This window comes from Benincasa hispida, chromosome 1, assembly GCF_009727055.1.
Source record: "Benincasa hispida cultivar B227 chromosome 1, ASM972705v1, whole genome shotgun sequence".
Classification (NCBI taxonomy): domain Eukaryota; kingdom Viridiplantae; phylum Streptophyta; class Magnoliopsida; order Cucurbitales; family Cucurbitaceae; genus Benincasa; species Benincasa hispida.
This window is the reverse complement of record NC_052349.1, coordinates 18,341,067-18,361,599: the sequence shown is the minus strand read 5'-3', so window position 1 is coordinate 18,361,599 and position 20,533 is coordinate 18,341,067. Positions and strand designations below refer to the sequence as shown.

Sequence of the window (20,533 nt, the reverse complement as noted above, 5' to 3'; positions counted from 1 at the left end):
GATTACTCGGAGAAATTGTAAACAAATTCCCCACATTAATTAAAAAAGAATGAAAGATAATGGTACAAATCTTTTTTAATGGTTCAAAAATCAAAGTCATGAGAACTTATATGTTTAAAGTAGATTATTGTAAGACATAGTTAAATTATATATAGTTTCAATTGATTCATTGATTTAATCCATTGTAGTAACAAACTTCAATCAAGTGATATAAATGTGTTGCAATTTTATTTCCATATAGCCTTTGAATATGTATATTGAAAAAAGAATATAAAATTTGTAAAATGGGTCGCAAAAACTAAATAGAGATCATTCTTATTGAATATAAACATTATAGTGTAATCATATTGAAGAAAAAAAAAAGATCAAAGATAATAGAGATATTATTTATCTTCAAGCCACATGAATGATGATTTGTTGTTGATCCAAAACTAACACTATTTCTGCATTGCATTTCTTCGAAAAGCTATTACATTCTTCGTCTCTATACACTGCAACGCTTCTCTCTTTGCCTTTTTCAATATCTTGCTTTGCTTAGTACGGTGTCCAGGTTTGGTTGTCCCTCCAGATGAAACTTGACACATTTGTGCTTCTCTATTTGGCTTCTTCAAAATCTTACTCTCTGTGGTATTACATTCAGACTTGATAGTTCCTTCAGATCTCCTTTTCTTATTGTTCGAAGAAGAAACGTCCTCACAAAATATTATTTTACGACTTTGTTTTCGAGCGTTTTCCTTTTGACAATTTTGTTTATATCGAGCCTCAATTTCCATTGCCTTCTTTTCTAATGCCTCCATCTTTGCCTCATATAATTGCTTCCATTTAAATGACTCTTTCTTATATTTCATCTTCTTAATCACAAGATCAGAATCATTTTTACCAAACTTTTTTTCATAAAAGTTTTTCCACAGCTTGTCAGTTACAGGTGTGAGATCTCTTCCTTTGGAAGAGTTCTCTATATGCATCAATTGGTCAACGGTGCAATGTGGGAGAATACGCTCTAGAACATGTAAATCGGTGTCGCCAACATCTCCAAGAAACCTCAAACTATCTATAGCTTCGTTAATAGAATCATGACTAAGGAAGGATGAAGCTATTTTACTTACTTCTTCACACATCTTTGTTTATAGCGATCAAACAGAGAAGGCGATGGTTTAAAACTCTCGTTGTTTCACACATCTTTGTTTCTCATCTCCTTTTTATACTTTCAAATTTTTTTTCTTTTTCCTTTTAGTAATAGGAAGATCAAATATTTTATCTTTACCGCCTTTTTTACTTTAATTCATATTTCATCTTACCGCTTTTTTAGTTTTAGTTTTATTATTCTTTTTACCGCTTCTTTTGTTTAGAAAAAAATATTGTTCATATATTACCATTTACCGCTACTTTTTCTTCTTCTCGTTTTACCATTTTTTATTATCATAATAATATACATTTTTATTATTATTACAATAATAATTTATAAACATTCATTTTATACTTTATAAATGGGTTATATTAATACATTAGGCATTTATATGATATAACATTTTAATGAGACATTTTTAATTTAATGTTAATGACTTAATATCCATATCACGAAAATTTGTAATTCATTTTTTCCTGTTTTTTCTATTACTAGCTAAGAAACATGAGATTTCTCATGGTTTTAATTAAAATTTTAAAATATACGAAATTTTAACATGTAATAAATATTATCTAGTTTTGTTTTAATTATTGTATCTTTTTATTATTATTTTTCTGTTTTTACAAAACAATTCCATATCGTTAAAAATAAAAAATTGTACTATTATTCAAATTATCAAGTAAATATATTCCTATTTTGGTATTGAATAATTTTTATTTTAATGCTTTTATATATCTATAGTCAAACTCACTCTTTGAAGTAAGCATTGCAAGTTTGCAACTATTTAAAGAGGGGATTGAGATTGTGAAAGACAAATTGGAAAATTAGGGAATGAATTTTAATATGAATTTTGAGATATTAAATGAAGATTGAACGTTACTTGAAAATTCAAGTGTTTTATCTTTTTTTTCTTTTCACAAGGACCTTCCATTACATTTGCATGGCGCAATTTCTTCTTCCAAGAATTCATGACATAGTAGGCTTACAAATTAGTCCTCTATTTTAAAACCTTTTCATTTACACCCTTAAACATTCTTATTTTTACAAATTTTATCCCTAAATTCTTTATATTTACTTTAAAACTTGTCAAATGTAGTGAGTTTCAATAAAATTTTATTTAGATCTGAGTTATATTTATGTATTAATATTGCATTTTCAAAAATATATATTTTATTAATATATATTGGGTTTCAAACTTACCATTAAAAAAGTATGGATAATTATAATAGGTAATACTTTTAGGAGCTGTTTGGGAGCTTAGAATATAATGGATTATAATCTCAAGTCAACATTTGGATTGATAGCTTTTGATCCGATTTTTAATCCTTAGTACATTGATGCGGTGATTTATCATGCGATGAAAGGGTGTGTGGATGCGATGATTATGCAAGTTTTCCTAACAAAACCTAAGTATAAGCCTTCTTAGGGTCCTGGTAAGTCCAGGGTCGAACGCAGGGATTACTCAGACAGATATGCGACAAACTCTATCTCTGATCTTATCGCTATTTTAAGTTTAAGAAGTTGGATGGTGATTGACTTTGATTTCTTAAGGCGATGGAATTAAATACAAAGCTATAGTAGAGTGGTGTTGTAACAAATATGCGATAAAGGATTGAAAAGATTGATAATTTCTAGAAATACAAGTTATTTTTGCTCTTAAGTTGGAACAACTAAGGTTTTTAATGATAAATTCTCCTCATTTTTAGAAGAAACGCATGGATGTATTCAAACATTAGCAAACTCATACAAAAGAAGTTTTATTACTAAATATCGCGACACTAACGCATTGTATTGTAGGATTTCAATGCGAAAATTAATGCTAACGTATTAGACAAGTGCCGCAGGAAAAGCCCTAACGCATGGGCCATGCGTCGGAGGGAGTTCAACGCAGAGAAGATACATTGATCCAGGTTGATTGCATCACATCACCACTTGCAAGTATGGGCACCTGCAGCAGGCTGCGTCTAAAAATCTTCCAAGAGTAGGCGACGTCTGAAAAGCTTCCGAGAGTCAGGCTGCTAACCAGGGCATGGACTTTAATGCTGACCAGGACATGGACTTTAATGTTGCCCATTCACCAAGTGGACGTGACCAACATCTATAAATAGATGAAGTCCCTCCAGAGTTAAGAAGTTCGAAAACTATCAAGATCCTTACTCTCTGTATATTGTAGTCGTAGTTTTAGTTCTTAGAAGCTGTGCTATCGTGCCAGACGATCAAAAGGGTTGAGAACCACCACTACCACCGGTCAGGGAGCGGAGGAAGATAATCTTGAGAAAGACACTTCATCCAATTCCTAAACAAGTGATTGTACACAACGAGATTGAGTCAAAGAAATACAAGAGATTGTATTCTTTGGCTTGACTCAGTTTTCTTCCTCTCATTTATCACTTTCATTCCATTTGATTAAATATTACTTTTGTAAAGACTCTCTGTTTCTTTATAAAATTCATATGTTTGATCCATCATACTTGCCATTGTTTATTTCTTGTTTATGTTGAACGCATTAATACTTTATGCCAAACTTCATTCCAACGCTCAAGCCAACTTGACAAATTGGTAAAAAGCATATTTAACTTAGATTGTTTGAAAGAATAACTAAGTTGCATCAAGTAGGAACCCTAGTACAGCTAGAGATAGACTTACTGCATGTTTTGTTAGACGCATGCATCCTAAAGATAGGCTTTGTATGTTATTCGCGTTGAGAAATGCTAAATGAAGTCTGACGCATAAACAAAAGATAAGCAAATCATCTCATCTCATTCACATCACATCCTAGTTGTGTACACTCATCTTAGAACGACGTGTCCACTTACCTTAAACCCCATTTTCACATGATCCATCATTCACCACTCAACTCTTTTGTATCTTCTTGCATAGGCACAACAATTTAGTGTAAATAACTCATTTCTCACATTTATTTAGGAAAACCCCTACAGTAGATACAACACAAGGTCTGCGTTTGGTTAACTGAATCCCTGAGTTCGACCCTGGACTTACCAGGAACCTAAATTAGATTTATACTTGGGTCTGGTTTAGGAAAACTTGAACGTCATTAGGAGTTATGTGCGTTCTGTGCATATATCTAACGATCAACACGTTACAATTATTTAAACGCACCGAAGTATAAACGCATCACTTATACTTAAAACTTATTTCTCCAATTTATTTTATACAATACACTCCTAGAGCAAATCACGATAGCAACGAACAAAGATGTTTTGCTAACATTTCTCAAGATATTCTACAAGTCATGCGATCATGCTATACACAAATATTAAGCACTACATTTCTCAATGCATATGGACACATTTCCAATGTCTAGGATGCATGCGATGTGTAGGGAATGCAACAAATATAACTTATTTCCCAGTTCAATACCAGATTAGTTTCTTCACATCTTTTCAGTATTTTCTCCAGGTTTTGCAGATAGATTTCATATGTTTGTCCATAGATTGAGAAGCCATCCATAAAGATTTCAATTGAGTCTTCAAGGTACTTGGAGAAGATCGCCATCATACACCTTTGAAATGTACTGGGTACATTGCACAATCCTAAAGGCATGCGACAAAAGGTGAATGTTCCATATAGACATGTGAACGTGATCTTTTCTTGATCCTCTGGTGCGATCACAATTTGGTTATGGTCAGCGTACCCATCAAGGAAGCAAAAATAATCATTCCCTGCTAATCTGTCGAGCATTTGATCAATGAAGGATAGGGGAAAATGATCTTTCTTTGTCGCTGCGTTGAGTTTCCTGTAATCCATACAAATCCACTAACCCTTGATGGTCCTCATGGGGATCAATTCGTTGTTTGCGTTAGGAACCAGTGTCATCCCACCCTTTTTGGGAATGCATTGCACGGGGCTGACCCAATTGCTATTTGCGATGGGGTAAATAATGCCAGCATCTAACCATTTGATGATTTCTTTTTTGACAACCTCTTTCATCGCAGGGTTCAGTCTACGTTGAGGTTATATTGAGCCCTTCTAATTTTCTTCAAGCTGGATTCGATGCATGCAATACGTGGGCTAATACCTCTGATGTCTGCGAGTGTCTATCTAATCGCTCTAATATTTTTTTAAAAAACACTGATCAGTGCGGTTTCTTTTTCTTCAAGTAATGCAGAGGATATGATGATTGGTAAAGTATCATTCTGGCCAAGAAATACGTACTTCAAGTGGGTTGGTAGAGTTTTTAGTTCTAGTGTAGGTGGTTGTTCTAAAGAGGGCTTCTGTGCTTTTCTTTTTTCATCCAAATTCAACATTTCATCATTCTTCAACATCTCTGTTATTGCATAGCAAGTCTCAATGGATGCTATAGCATCCTCTTTTTCTTTATTCTCTTCCTCGGATTCCCAATTTCCAACGCAAGTTTGTTCATCATAAGAATCAGATAACCTTCCTCATCTAGGAACTTCATTGCCTTGATAATATTGAACCTGAGCTTCTTTCCGTTGACGCTCATTGTGATTTCTTCCTTACGTACATCTATTTGAGCATGACCAGTAAACAAGAATGGTCGTCCTAATATGATTGAAACATCTTTATCTACCTCATAATCTAAGATAGTGAAGTCTACAGGTAGGATGAATCTGTCTATTGTTACCAAGACATCCTTTAATTTCCCTTCAAGGTGCACCAAGGATCTATCGGCGAGTTGAAGAGTCACCGTTGTGGGTGTTAGTTGTCTCACATTCAATCTTTTGAAAATTGAAAGGGGCATTAAGTTTATGCTTGCCCCAAGATCACATAATACTTGGCCAATATAGATTCCTCCTATTGAGCAAGGTCACGCATCTTTGGTGGAATTATAGTGTTGTATTCTTGTGTCAATGCCACCGTGGCGAATCTTCCCATGCTTCTCTTCTTCGAGACGATGTCCTTCAACAATTTCACATATACAGCCATCTACTCTATCGCTTCTATGAATAGAATATTGATATGCAATTGTTTCAATATTTCCAAGAAGTGTTGATACTGGCCTTCATCGTTATGTTTCTTTTTTAGTTTTTGAGGGAATTAAAGTAGTTATACTTCCAGTATTTCATGGCTTGGAGGCTTAGAGGTGATCGCATCTTCTAGTTCCCTAGTTGTCTTGGACTTTTTTGATTCAGTCTGCGATAGAGGTAATAACTAGTAGAAATGTCAGTTATTATAAGCATTTTATTTAGAATTATGAGGGCTAACAAGTAGAAAATGCGGTGATAATACTTAGAATTTGTGAAAATTTGAGTTTTGCATCGATCAGCACCTAAATCCTCACTAACCCCAATATTATGCGTTATTCTGTATCAAAATGTCTATTTTTGACACAGACTAGAAGGATATAGTTAGTTTGTCACTCAAATATGTCATAAGAATATTAAACAATAATCAATGCGTAGAAAATAAGATAGATTTATGAATGGATATAGCTATGAACTTAAAAATTAGTTTCTTATCAAATAATCAATTGGAATTGCAACCCTGAGTTGTGTATTGTTTGGTGGATCATGTTCAATGTTTGTATTTTGATCATTAAACCATTGTGAAGTCACATTAGTGTCAAAGGGAAAGTTTGTTAGAGATTTGTTGAGTCATATACAATATTATTTTTCGTAGCATATTTTCTTTCCTTATTTAGAAATATTTATTTTGTCTCATATTTTCCTTGTTTGAGTCGCAACTTACTATTTCCAAATGGAAATTTTGTTTCTTTTCTTGGTCACAATTTTTAAAGATAGAATAATAGTTTTCTTTTAGAATTGTTGCATTTGATTATCATTGAAAAGTGTTTCGAATTGGTTTTTTTTCTTCCTATGCTCTCCATATTTCATCGTATGATTGCATTAATAGAAAATGCTGGAGTTAGTCATTTGAAGAAATAAAAGCTCATAATGTTGTATGCACGTGATTAGCTATATTTTTCTAAAATGAATTTGATTAGTTATATTTCAAAAATACATGAAAATTTTAGCCATCTACACCAAATTCTTTTGTCAGTTACAGGTGTGAGATCTCTTCCTTTGGAAGAGTTTTCTATATGCAACAATTGGTCAACGGTGCAATGTGGGAGAATACGCTTTAGAACATGTAAATCAGTATCGTTCATATATTATCATTTACTGCTACTTTTTTTCCTTCTCATTTTACCATTTTTTATTATCATAATAATACGCATTTTGAGATTTTCAAAAATTTTCTTTTTAGATGTTCTCAATGGATATTATTTGATAATATTGCATTTTTTTTAAAAAAAATATGTTTATTAATATATATTAGGTTTCAAACTTATCATTAAAAAAATATGAATAATTATAACAGGTAATACTTTTAGGAGCTGTTTGGATGCTTATAATATAATGGATTATAATCTCAAGTCAACATTTGGATGGATAGCTTTTGACCCAATTTTTAATCCCTAGTACATCCTCTTCTCATGTTTCAACACAATCCTATTTCCCATGATTTTCACGCTTTTCTGCCTTCATGATCCCATTCCAAGATCCACTTTAACGTTTCATCGTAATCCCTAATTTCCAGTAAATTCGATTATATTCTTAACTTCCTAAACAAACACGTAAGGCTAATAATTAAGTGTATAATAACATTTTTTTTAAAAAAATATATTTTTAATTTTCAAATTTTAATTTAAATTCAGAAAATCTATATATTTTCAAATTTTCGTTATAATCTTTTAGTTTTTTAAAGAATATATTTTTTTTATTTTTATTTACAACTAAAAAAAATATCATCCTAATTTTAAACTTTAATTTAAACAAAAATATTTTTCATCATTTTTTTTAAAATTAGTGAAAATCATCTCGCAGTTTAAATTATTTATTTATTCTAATTTGGATGATTTTATTAATTTGTTAGTTTCAAGCTATAATTCTAACAAAAATATCATTATTTACTTTTTTTTTAATTTCATATAATCCTCGTTGAATTAAAAAAAATCACATTTTTTATCCACAAATCTTTTATTTATTTATTTATTTGAAATTGGATGATTTGATTATCTTTTTAATTTTATTTATGTTTTTATTTTGTGATAATTTCTGTAGTAAAGAAATCTTTTTAATTTGGATTTGGATGATGTGATTATTTTTTAGTTTCAAAATTTATTTTAAACTAAAATATTGTTTTTTTTCTGTGTAGACAAATTCCTAAAAAAAAATTTAACAATGCTTCTTCTTTATTTTAAACTTTATTTCAAGCAAATATTACTTTTTTTGTTGTTGGATGATTTGATTAACACCTTAATTCCTTTGGTTTGGAAAATTCACAATTTGTTGTTCGTTCTTAGGCTTCTAAAATCAAAACTTAATGTATACAATTAATCTAAGTTTAATTTCACACCCAATTATAAAACTTACTCATAAAAAGGGGAAAAAAGAACGATGAGAGAGGAAAGTAAACATAGGTGAAGGATTGAGATTCCTTTTCAATGAAAAATCTCATAAATATTTAATGCTAATTGTTTTTCCATATAAAAAAATAGATTACAAAAGAAAAAAATATTTTACCAATTATGAAAGAATAGTTGGAGTTGGAATTAAGACTTAGGCATAAGTCTGCAAAAAGAAAACAAAAAAGTTATTAATGAAATAGAAAAAGAGGGAAAAAAAACACGAGAAAGAAATAGAAAAAGAGAAAAAAAACATGAGAAAGAGAGAAAGAGATAATCGAATAAAAATTTGGAGTGTCAGGGTCGAATTTATAGAGAAATTTTGACTTGAACTTAAATTAAATCTTGAAAATGAATCAAAATTGATTTTTTTTTTCCTTTTACATGTGATGCCAAAAAAATATGGACGAAATAATTTATTTAAAAACGTAAAATTATCTAATATATCCATATAACATGAGTAAAACGGAAAATCGAATGTTTCTTTGCATAATCCCTTTTAGATATGAGATAGAAGATTAGTTAAGGAACAATGAAATCTTATCAATGTTAAAATATATGGAATTTTTAACCTGTAATAAATATTATATAGTTTTTTCTTTGATTACTATAAGGTTTTTTAATAGCATATTATGTCTTTTCATAAAAAAATCTATATAGTACTAAGTAAAAAAGTTGTATGGGTAATCAAGTTATCAAATAAATATTCGTATTTTGATACTGTAATATATATAATGCAACAATTTTTTTCAATATTTTCTTATATCTATTATCAAAGTCATTCTCATTTGCGAAAGGAAGAATTTTATATTTGAAGGGAAGAAAAAAGAAACATGATTGTATAAAAAAAAAAATTAAAGAAAAATAGGAAGACTCGGATTTTCTTTCAAAGGGAAAAATATATATCTAAAATCTTGTAATTTTAATTCAAATAATTAAAACGTATTTGACTTTTGTTTGAAGCAAATTTATGTTGTCAAAAGCAAGCGTAGTAGAATAGTAATTGATTTGACTTTCTACTCTAAAAGTTTAAGGTTTAATTTACTATTCCTATAATTTTTGTACTCAAATAAAAAATATATATTTATATGATAAATAAATACCATTTTAACATTCATTTCATAAAAAGATATTATGTATTTTATTTTTATTTTTTAAAAAAAAAGAAATCAAAATAAAGCATCAGTAAAAGAAGAAAAAAAAAACAAAAACACAGACGTTGATGTAGTTATGTATACTTTAGAGAAGAAATATGATTGTTATAAAAGCATAAATATATGGATCAAAATAAAGCCTTCAAAAAGTACTTGCAATCAACCGACCTCTGCTATTATTTATTTATTTTTAGAAAATAGTCCTTCACATCTTCACTTTGAAGGAATAATCATGCCACGTCAATAGCCAACCTAGCAATTAAATTATAACGAATCATAAAACAAACCTTTGAAAATATATATATATAGCCATGGCCTCCATATTCCCATAATTAGTCCCTGAGAAAATTACTCATTTCCCCTTTTATTGGGTTTCGAATTAATCATAATATATTTTGTTATAATTTTCATCTTTCATTTTTTTCTTAGTGAAAAGTTCGCTATGCGTACCATTAATATTCAAATCCTTTTGAGGTCCAATTGATTTTTCAATACGTTTCTCCACCTCATGGCAAAGTTATATGCCAAGTCGTGCCAAACCACCTCAAGGATGACCCAATAACTGGTCATTGCTCTCTTGACTCAAGATGAGCCCGAGGTCATGAGCGAACGTAGAATATTATCTAACCATGCCTGTTACAGCTCAACCAACTTCTTAGTATCTTTCTCCACTCGGAGGGCAGAGTTATGGTTACTTCACCCATTATTTCTCCCATAGGTTGTCGCTTTTGCTTATCTTCAATAATCCTATAACTTGATCATCAATCTCATAGCTTCTTTGCTTATCTTTACTTAAGTGAGGTTGATTTGCTTATCTTCTGTGACGAACTTCAGTCAAACTTGAAGTTGTCCTCAGATTTTGAAATTTGAATTTGGTTAGTTGACTGTGGGGTGGCTAGCCCCCAGTTTTTTATCAAATACCTTTACTTAGAAATTTGTTTAAGTTCCAATTAGGTTCCTCATGACAATTTTCTCTTCTAGTGGTTGAAGAATATTTATAATCTTTTGCATCCAGATAATTTATTACATAAGAAGTTGCATTAATTCTAGAATTCTTTACAACAAATATTCTTTATATATTTTAGTTGATCGATAATTTGAGATATATGTGCAAAGTGATTACTGAGTGTAGTGTTAGAGTAATATTTCTTTATCCATGACTGACAATTTTTTGGTAATCTCCACATTACATTATATTTGTTAACAAGAAATTCAAAGATAAATCTTCATAAATTGATAAATATTGGTGCAACATAGATTTCTTCAAAATTGTCCATAAAAATTGCTGAATGCTGCCAACGTTTTGATTTTTTAAAACTTCTTCCTTGATCAGATTGTGAGAACTATTCCTTGATAAGATTGTGAGAACTAACTCATCACAACTTTGATTTTTTAAATTTTGCAAAGATTCTCGATTTTATATTGGTAGATCACTCTCGTTTTCTAAAGACGACGTCAAACTGTTGATGCAAAATTTAGGATAAGGGAAACACGCATGACCCTCACACGACACCAACAGTTGAATTTGTAATTTGGGGAAGAGAGAATCTGCAAAACAAAGTAAAAGGATTATGATGCCTAAGTCAATAAGAAAATTGAAGAATAGAAAAGAAGTAAAAAATTTAAGTTACCTCATATGGAGTGGAGCCTTAATGGTCTATTATAATAGATTTGACCTAGGGTTTATCCTAATCTTACTAATATTAAGATATGAGATTTAACCCTCCTAAGATTAGAAATATAGCTTTTTCTAATCTCAAACTAGCTAGATTAAATCTTATTTAATCTTTTTTTATCTTGATTTTATCTTTATCTTGATTCTACCTTATCTTATCTTGAGTTTCAAGTTTATTATGTCCGATCAAAATTCACCCGCAACAATAAAAAAGACAAATGTAAATGATCAATATGTTTAAAATTGAAAACAAATCTATGATTTTGGTTGAATCTCTCAAGTATTTAAATGTTACCTATTCTCAGTAAAGTTTGACTTCTAAAGAAAAATGGTAACAAAGTATATTATAGTTAAGTAATACCCAATTGATAATGATTTTTTTTTTTTTGTTCTTAAAATTTAATTCAAAAATATTATATATATATATATATATATATATATATTGTGATTGGTGTCCTAATTCTCCCGGAGTCTCGTTGTTTGTAATGATACACATTGTTTGATGAATAAAATAAATGTTATTTAATTCTGGCATTTACTCATATCCAATAAACAAAACTTCTTGGTTATCTTATGTGAATTTAAGTATGTATATGTGATATATAAGTGGATCATGCCTTAAGTGATAACCTAAATAGGTTTGTAGTAGAAGGATTAAGGTGGGATACCTGATCCTGGTGACACTACGGATACGGCCCGCTTTGTAGAGGTTTGTAGGTGTTGTAAACTACTACAGATGGTAGATATTGACCATTCATGTGGAGACGTGCGAGCGAGGGTGTCCTATACAAAGAGTTTGTATAAAACCGAACCACGAGATGACTAGACTCTGTATACAATGTTGTTGATACTAGAGACTTACATTTCAACTAAATGACCATAGGTGACACGACCTCAATCCTGAGTGTTTTGAGAACTCCTGCCTTTGAGGGCAGTCTTTTGATTAGTATGGGTGAAAGTGGCCAGATTGCCAACTCAACATGCCTACCTTTTTGGGGGCTTGACTGATCTGGGAGCTGGGAACTCAATCCACAAGATGGAATGCATTTCTTTCCCGAAGCAAGGATAAGTAGAGAGATTGTTTTCTTAAGGGCTGATTCCAGGGCTTGAACATAGTAGCCACAACTTCTCTTTGGAAGAGGAGACTTAGTCATAGTAGAACTATGACTTATGTTCATTAGAGCGATCAGTGGTACTTAAGGAGTTAGATGTAACTATAGGGGCATAACGGTTATTGGCCCAGCTGTACTTACGAACGAGCTATGAAGGGTTGTCACATTGCTGATTGGTTAAGATGGACACATAATATATCTGTGGTAAAGAGAGTTCAGCTGTCAATCTTTAATGGAGTACCTGACAGTTAACGGATGGTGGATCCCGTTACTAAAGAGTTTAGTCAGTTATTCACGTACCGTTGGAGCTTCGAGCTACAGCTCCATAAGATCCCCTTGGTAGCTCAATGGATTCAGTTGAGGATCAGTTCTTGGTGTTGATTTGAAATATTCAAATTGACAAGAGGTAATTTGATTATATATGATATAATCGGTATGGTGTATAAGATACATCTAGTGGAGGATTAATGTAAATGAGATTTACATTAAGTGCCATGGAATAGAAAAAGACCTATGGTTTATATGTTTCATGAGATGAAATATTAAAACGATAAGTTATAAATATAGTATGATAAGTTGGTTATCAATTATATTTATAATAATATTAATTATTGGATAATTAAATCTTTTTCTCTAATAACCAATTGAGTGGGAGATTATTGGTGGTTCATGGTAACCGTGAGATAAAAGGAAAATTTATTTTCCTAATTTTAATACGTTTTTGTCAAAAGTTGATTTTGAGATTTCTCTCTTGGAAAAAGAATCTCACGGAAGTTGTCAAGTAAACACGGATTTACTAAGCGACAACTTAACTAAGGTAAACGATCATGTATTGTTTTGTAAGCGATAGACTTGGAACTAAGCGATGAGCTAAACGATTGCTTAGCTTTTTCTAGACGATCGCTTAGCTTTTGCTAAACGGTTGGGCATTGACCTATACGATAGGTTCAGTCTTCTCCCACTTGCTCAATCATTTACACGATTGTTGATTCCTCCTTCTTCTGCCTCAAACCAAATCTACACAGCGCCCACCCTCTAGATTCTTACACCGAGAATACGAAGGTAGCCTTCTTGGTGGTGTCATACTCAACTCGATATCGTCGAGGTTCTGTACAGGTTGTTCATGTTGTTGGGGTATTCGTAACCGAGGTGATCGTTGAGTTCGAGTGCGCGGTGTTCGTGCAGTCTAGCGGTCTTGTAGTGCGAGCGTTCGAAGTTGCTGTGTTCGAGCATTCGTGAACAAGGAGCGTGGAGACGAGTCTACAAATGTTTGTAGTATTTCTTCTTGTTCATTTGTAGTTTCAAGTTGCAATTTCTGTAACGAATGCATAACCATTTGATTCTATTTTTTTCCTGTAATCTGAAATGTTCATACATGATTGTCATTTAGAATGATCTTTCCATTGCTCATGAAAATCCTCGTGATCAATTTCCTTCAATATATATATATATATATCAATATCTTTGCTAGAATCCTAACAACCCATTTGGTTAGAGGGCATTGAGGATGAGAATGGGTTTGAGATGACCATACCCATATTTGTTTAGTTTTTTAATGCATCACTTAACAAGGTAAGGAAGGGTTTTTCTAGCCCTTTGAAAGAGATGGGTTTCGTTAAAACTCAAACATCATTTGGTTTCTCCTTCTATCTTAATTTTTTTTCTTATTTTCTTTTTTAAATTTGTTATTTTTCATTTCCTCTTCATTTGTTATTTTTTTACTCCCATTTCTTTAATGCCTTCTCTGTTTATTAAAATTAAAATTACAAAGGTTGAATTTAATTAATTATAAAAATGATTAAGTATTAAATTATAATTAATATTACTTTCATTAAGTATATTAATTTGGTAAGTTTTAGTTATGAATTATTCGATTTTTAAATATTTATAAGTAAATTATTATTGATTCTTAATTATTTAGTTTTTTATTAATATACTGAATGATATTTATTGTTCAATTGATTAATTTATTATAGTGGTATAAGATTGTAATACTTAATTTCATAAATTAAATACAAACATAATCTTTGTTCATGAAATTCTGAAAGCATTTCCCATGCACAATCAAACACGGTTATCTTTGATTCCCAGAGATCACATTCCCAGGCATCTTATTTTCAGGCATCTATAAAACTTTAAACTAAACGGTCTCTAAAGGTTATGAAATGGGGTCAAATTCACAAATTTTTAAAGGATCTTTTTTTTCTAAAAAAAAAAGAGTTTTATATTATTTAACTAAGTAATAAAATGTAGAAAAAGTGAACTTAAGCCACGTTTACTGCGGGTGAATAGGTATAAATCAATTGTCATTTGATTAATGGGTCCTATCTGATGACTTTTATGGTTGTTTACATGTCCATTCATAATCGTAATTAATTGTGGGGTCCACTTTTTCATTTGTAATCAAATTTTGTAAACTGCGTGAGGTTAGGAAGGTGATCAATCCGATTGTATTTGAATTATAGTGGGACCCACTTCCTTCATAAAAATATTTTATGCTGACTTTTTCATTTTTTACCCTCGGACATCATAAGATATCACTTTACAGATGCAAGGATCAATAATAGTTATGCCCATTTTAATAATTTTATAACCTCATTTGCTCTTATGCTTATTGATCTATCGTTTTCCATTAATTTGTCGATAACGATAACATGTAATATAAACTTGAATACTACTAGAGTTATCGATTTATGAATAATTTTACAACCCCATTCGTTCCTACGCTTATTGATCAACCATATACCCTTATCGGTTAACGAGTACATTGATTGATAATTGTTTATAAATTTTACAAGTCCCAACTTTTCATATGCTTACTGACTTGTCGTGTCTGTTCGTCGATATCAATAATGTTGACACAAAACTTTATACAGAAATAGGTCAGGCATTATCGGTGTATGGTTTTATATACGATTCTCGGATTCAGTCGGTATCAATAGCAATAAAAATACATTAGGAACATTTTGAGCATCTTCAGTCATCCTGTACATTGCATGCATATGTTATTATCAGTTTGTTATATTTGGCGTAGTATTTTCCCATACTAGATTCCAACGACAATTACTTCTACAAAAGACCACAACCCTATCATCAATAGGAATTTTGGCTTGCCAAAAGTCAGAAATGTTTCTTTAATGTTGAATGTAAGATAGTATTCTCAGGCGTGAGCGACTTCCCTTAGTAAGGCCTCATGAATGACATCACTATTGAAAATGATATTCAGTCAATGTAGCAACCAAATACCGTTATCTCGAAAGCATCAAGTTGCATTTAACTGAGCTTCCTCTTAATAGCCACATTTGCATTCTTGATATGGGATAGGCTTGTATATTGTGTTGGAAACCATTTAGCGAAAAGAATCTTGTATCGTGGTTGTACCATGTTTTATCTAGATTTTTTTTTAATGAAATTTTAGTTAGCAAACGAGGTAGTTCACATGATTCTATTCATTTATCGTTATCAACTCTGTCATCGGTTTACTGCTGTCGATCTATAGATATTGATTCACATCTACCCAACTTACCTACATCAACTTATCGCTATTAAATGAAAGGGACAAAACGGTAAATGAAGCAAACATTCATATTGATAGACGGTCAGAAGAACGATTAGTCGGTAAGTTTAATTAGATCGTAAAATAAATCAAGCCAGATCGATAATATTGACGATAAACGAAGGGATTACTAGATGATCACTTACAAACATGTTAATGGCTTCCCTATTAATAGTTGAAAAGTAACAGCAACAAAAAGGCAAGTTCTAATTTCAAGTGAATCATTAGGAACATATTAATTCATCGTAGCCCTAGAACTGTAGATGTATGAACAGGTAATCGAAGACAAATGCACTATAAAATGAAGTAAAAATGGACTATAATGACAGAAAATGTTTCACTTACGAATGGGTGATGGAACAAACTTATCAATGAACCCTAAAAAATGAAAGTTGGAAGTTGAAGTGTGACGAAGTGATGAACAGGTCTCAAACGGTCAACAAATTATTTGAAATGAACCTTAATGGGCGTGTTGTCGATAGAAAAACATTTCATGATGGTAGTTTAGTCTTTTTAATTATATCTTTCAATTAATGATTGAAAATCAACGATCTCAATCACAATCACACTGCTTTTGAAAAAATAGACGAGTAAACGACAAAAACACAATTAAACTATTTTACCTTTTAGGCACGTTCCAAATTGATGGTTCAATTGAAATCAACCCAGATTACCCAATTTTTCGTTCTAGCCGAGTAAACATGGCCTTAACTCAATGGTAATACCCCATTTTTCGTTCTAGCCAAGTAAACGTGGTTAACTCAATGGTAACTAGCATGATCTTTTTCGATAGAGATTGAAGGTTCGATCCTCATCCCGAATTTTTTATTCAACAAAAGAAAACTAAATAATAAAAGGTGGATTGAAATTAAATTATAACAAATTGTAAGGGCTAAACGGTAATTTAAACTAACGTTAATAAAGAAGATGATGAAATAAGCAAACATAGATTAGTGCAAACAATCTTATCATGCAAGAAAGCGACCATCAAGATTAGTCATTTTAAACTCTAGTAGCAATTTTAGTAAATAACCCCAAAATCCAGTGGCCTTTTCTAAAGCGTTTTCAATATATTGCCACGTTCTTCTTCACTTTCATTTTCACTGATTCCCAAAATGCAAAGCTCAAACATCCATGGCTTCCTAATGATCTGCGCAATCTCCGCCTCCTATCTGGCCTTCTCTTCATCCACAGCTGTCGATTTCACCGGACACCGCCAGTTCCTCCACCTTCCGCTGGAATCTGTTTGCCGGTCAGGATCGGGATCGATCGCCGAGTGCCAGTTCGCGGCGGAGTTCAAGATGCCATCGGAGATCAGCCGACGCATTCTGGCGACTACGAGGCGTTATATCAGCTACGGCGCGATGCGGAGGAACTCTGTGCCGTGCTCCCGGCGCGGCGCGTCGTATTACAATTGCCGTCCTGGAGCTCCGGCGAATCCGTACTCTCGTGGTTGCAGCGCCATCACTCGTTGTAGGTGATAGGTGATGATGTTGGTGGTCTTTTTTTTTTTTTCGGCACCGAAAAGTTTCGAAATCTTATTTATTTCCCTTTTTCTATTATACAAAGTCAAATTGTTTAAGAATTTATTTATATTGTTATTAGACTCTTTTTGGGGGCAATATTGTAATTAAACTGGTTAAACGATGTATTTGCTTGTATGGTATCTAAAACCATGTAATTTCTTGTTTAAGTTAATTTACAATATTTTCATTAAAAAAGAAACAAAACAAACAAAACAAAAACAAAAACAAAACAAAAAACAAAAAACAAAAAAAGAGTTAATTTACCATGTAAATGAAATGGGTTGGATTGGATATAGAGACATAATTTTTAATAGAGAAATAAGATTTTTGAATAAATATACTTATAATTAAGTTTAAATTTTAAATATTTGACATAAAATTTAAACGTATATGGAGATAGAAAAAATTAAGAATAAAATTATGAATGAATAAAATTATAGTACATATGATGTAATTGGAATAAAATTTGAAATTTATAGATAACAATGCTACCTTTTTATTGGTTTATGGATTCTCGAAAGGGGAATAGAAAAATAAGGAAAACTATTTACACATAATGGCAAAATTTTAATCACTTTTAATAGAGACTGATAAAAGTAGAGATGTCCACGGGGCAGAACGGGGTCGGGGATGCCATTCCCCATCCCGGCTCATCCAATTTTATTCTTCATCCCGTGAAATTCCCCAGGGGATCGGAGTGGGGATTCCCGCGGGAAATTGTTCCCGTTACTTTTTTTTTTTTTGTAAAAAGCTAATTAATTTAAATCAGATGTGAGTAAATTTTAATTAAATAATTAACTTTATCGCTAAATTGTTTATTATGGTTAGTTTTATATGACAATTTGAATTTAAAGATAAATTACTCAAATTTTGGCTTAAAAAACTAATTATTTTTTAGTAGAAAGAAATAAATATAAATCAAATATTCACATATATAATCTAAATTTAAACATTCAATTTAAACATATTCATTATGTTTCCCAATAATTAATCAATTTAAAATTTAAATATAATATTTATATGATAATAAATAATACATAACATTAGATACTATAATAAATAAATATGTAAAAGCTAATCGGGGCGGGGAATGGGGTGGGATCGGGTAGGGGTCGGGGGCGGGGACGGGGAATGTCCCCGTTTAGCTCACGAGGAATTTTTTTCCCACTCCCTCCCCATTCCCGTCTAATCGGGGAATCCATTGTTCGAGGCGGGACCCCACGGGGTCCGTCCCGTGGGGAAATTGGACATCTCTAGGTAGACATCTATCATATCTATCAGTTATAGAAACTAACAGAAATCTATCATTGATCGACACTGATATAGTATTTTTTTTACTATTTCTATAAATAATTTGACATTTTTCTATCTATGAAAATTTTCCTTCTCACAACTCTATTTTGACATAATTTGATGTTTTATAAATAATGAAAATTTTTAATTTCCAATTAAAAAAAAAAAAAAGAAAACTTTAATATTTTTGGTAAGACAACCCATCTCTTTTACTTTGAAAATAAAATTTGGGTCCGAAAAAAAACAAAATGATTTATATTTATTTATTTTATAAAAGGCCGAAAAGTTAAAATTAAATTACTTATTTTAAAACTATTTAAAATTTTGTTTATGTTATTGTGTTTTTCGAACTATAAAATTAGAAAATAAAAGATTAAAAGATTTTAAAAAAATGGTAAAAATAAAATTGCATTTGAACTTACTTTTTCTCTCTCTACCCTCCCTTTTCTTCCAATCTCGAAATTTTGGTAAGTTCAAATTTTTCTCTTCAATTTTATAGTCCCAATCAAATGCAATTGTATAATTTTACATGTCTTGTCATTTGCGACTCATTATGAAACTTTTTCAATATGCTACTTTTTTTTTTCTTTCAATTTTTTAACTTTTGTTAATTTTCAACTTTACTATCCATTCAAAAGTTTCATTTCCAATGAAATTGAATTTGAAAAAAAAAAAAAACTAGAAAAATAACCTATATTTCCCTTTAATTTCATTCAAACCTTTTCCATTATTTAATCTAAAAAATAAATTGACGTAAATTTGATCTCTTTTACCATCCTAAACTTTCATTTTCAAAAAACTAAATTTGAGAAAAAATAATATTTATTTATTTTTAATTCGTTTAAATATTTTCAAGACTTGATCACAACAATTTTGGCTTTCCACCAAATGGTTATTATTCATCTGAAGGAGGAAGATCATCGACTAGTTAGATGTATTCATCAATAAGATCTATATGGTGGCCATAAGAGTCCTATCATTTTCATTTAAGTAATTATCTATAACAATTTCAATATATGATGAATTGGAAGCAATATCGTAATTTTTATCAGAATTATCACGATTCTAGATTAGATGCTCGAGGATCATCTTTTTGGTGTCAGACATGTGGATTTTATAATAAATAATTTACAATTATTTGTATGCAAATATTTCATGTATTCTTCAATTTCATAATTAATTGCCAATATCTAATATTATTTTTCTATTTATTTTCTAAATTTCTACCCTCTATATAGACATTTACAATATACATCTAAATGTTGTCTTACTCAAATGATGACTAAAAATGGTCAATTATAGTCTAACTAAACCATAATTAAAGTTCTATTAACTAATTATAACAATTTTCATCAACTTTCATCAATTTTCATCAATTTTTATAAAGTTTATTGAAATTTTTATTTCCATCGATATTTCCATAAACATAGGACCTCAATATTTTTAACCTTGTAAGAGATAATTTGTTGAAGAAAAAAAAATATTGTAAAATGTACAAATAATTAGAGAGAAGGGTATATTAGGTATTTAAAAAATAGAGAGCAAAATGAAGAGAGAAAGATTTTTCTACATAGCATCTTTTAAGTACGATAAAGATGTCCCTACACTTTGAATCTAGCTTCTATTTCGTATTGAAGTTTCAAAACCTTATATTTTTAGTCCTTAAGTTTTAAGTGTGATTTTAGTTTAGACTCTAAG

At 30.9% G+C, this 20,533-nt stretch overlaps 1 protein-coding gene across 1 annotated transcript; it reads right to left on the bottom strand.

Annotated features, from left to right (window-relative positions):
- Window positions 1–437: 437 nt before the first annotated feature.
- On the bottom strand, window positions 438–1,118 carry LOC120076176. The gene has a single exon (XM_039029945.1). The coding sequence runs from the start codon at window positions 1,116–1,118 to the stop codon at window positions 438–440; it is 681 nt and encodes a 226-aa protein (XP_038885873.1).
- Window positions 1,119–20,533: the final 19,415 nt, after the last annotated feature.

Coding starts and splice junctions, on each gene's coding strand:
- LOC120076176 (XM_039029945.1), bottom strand. CDS start 1,118: ATGTGTGAAGAAGTAAGTAAAATAGCTTCATCCTTCCTTAGTCATGAT.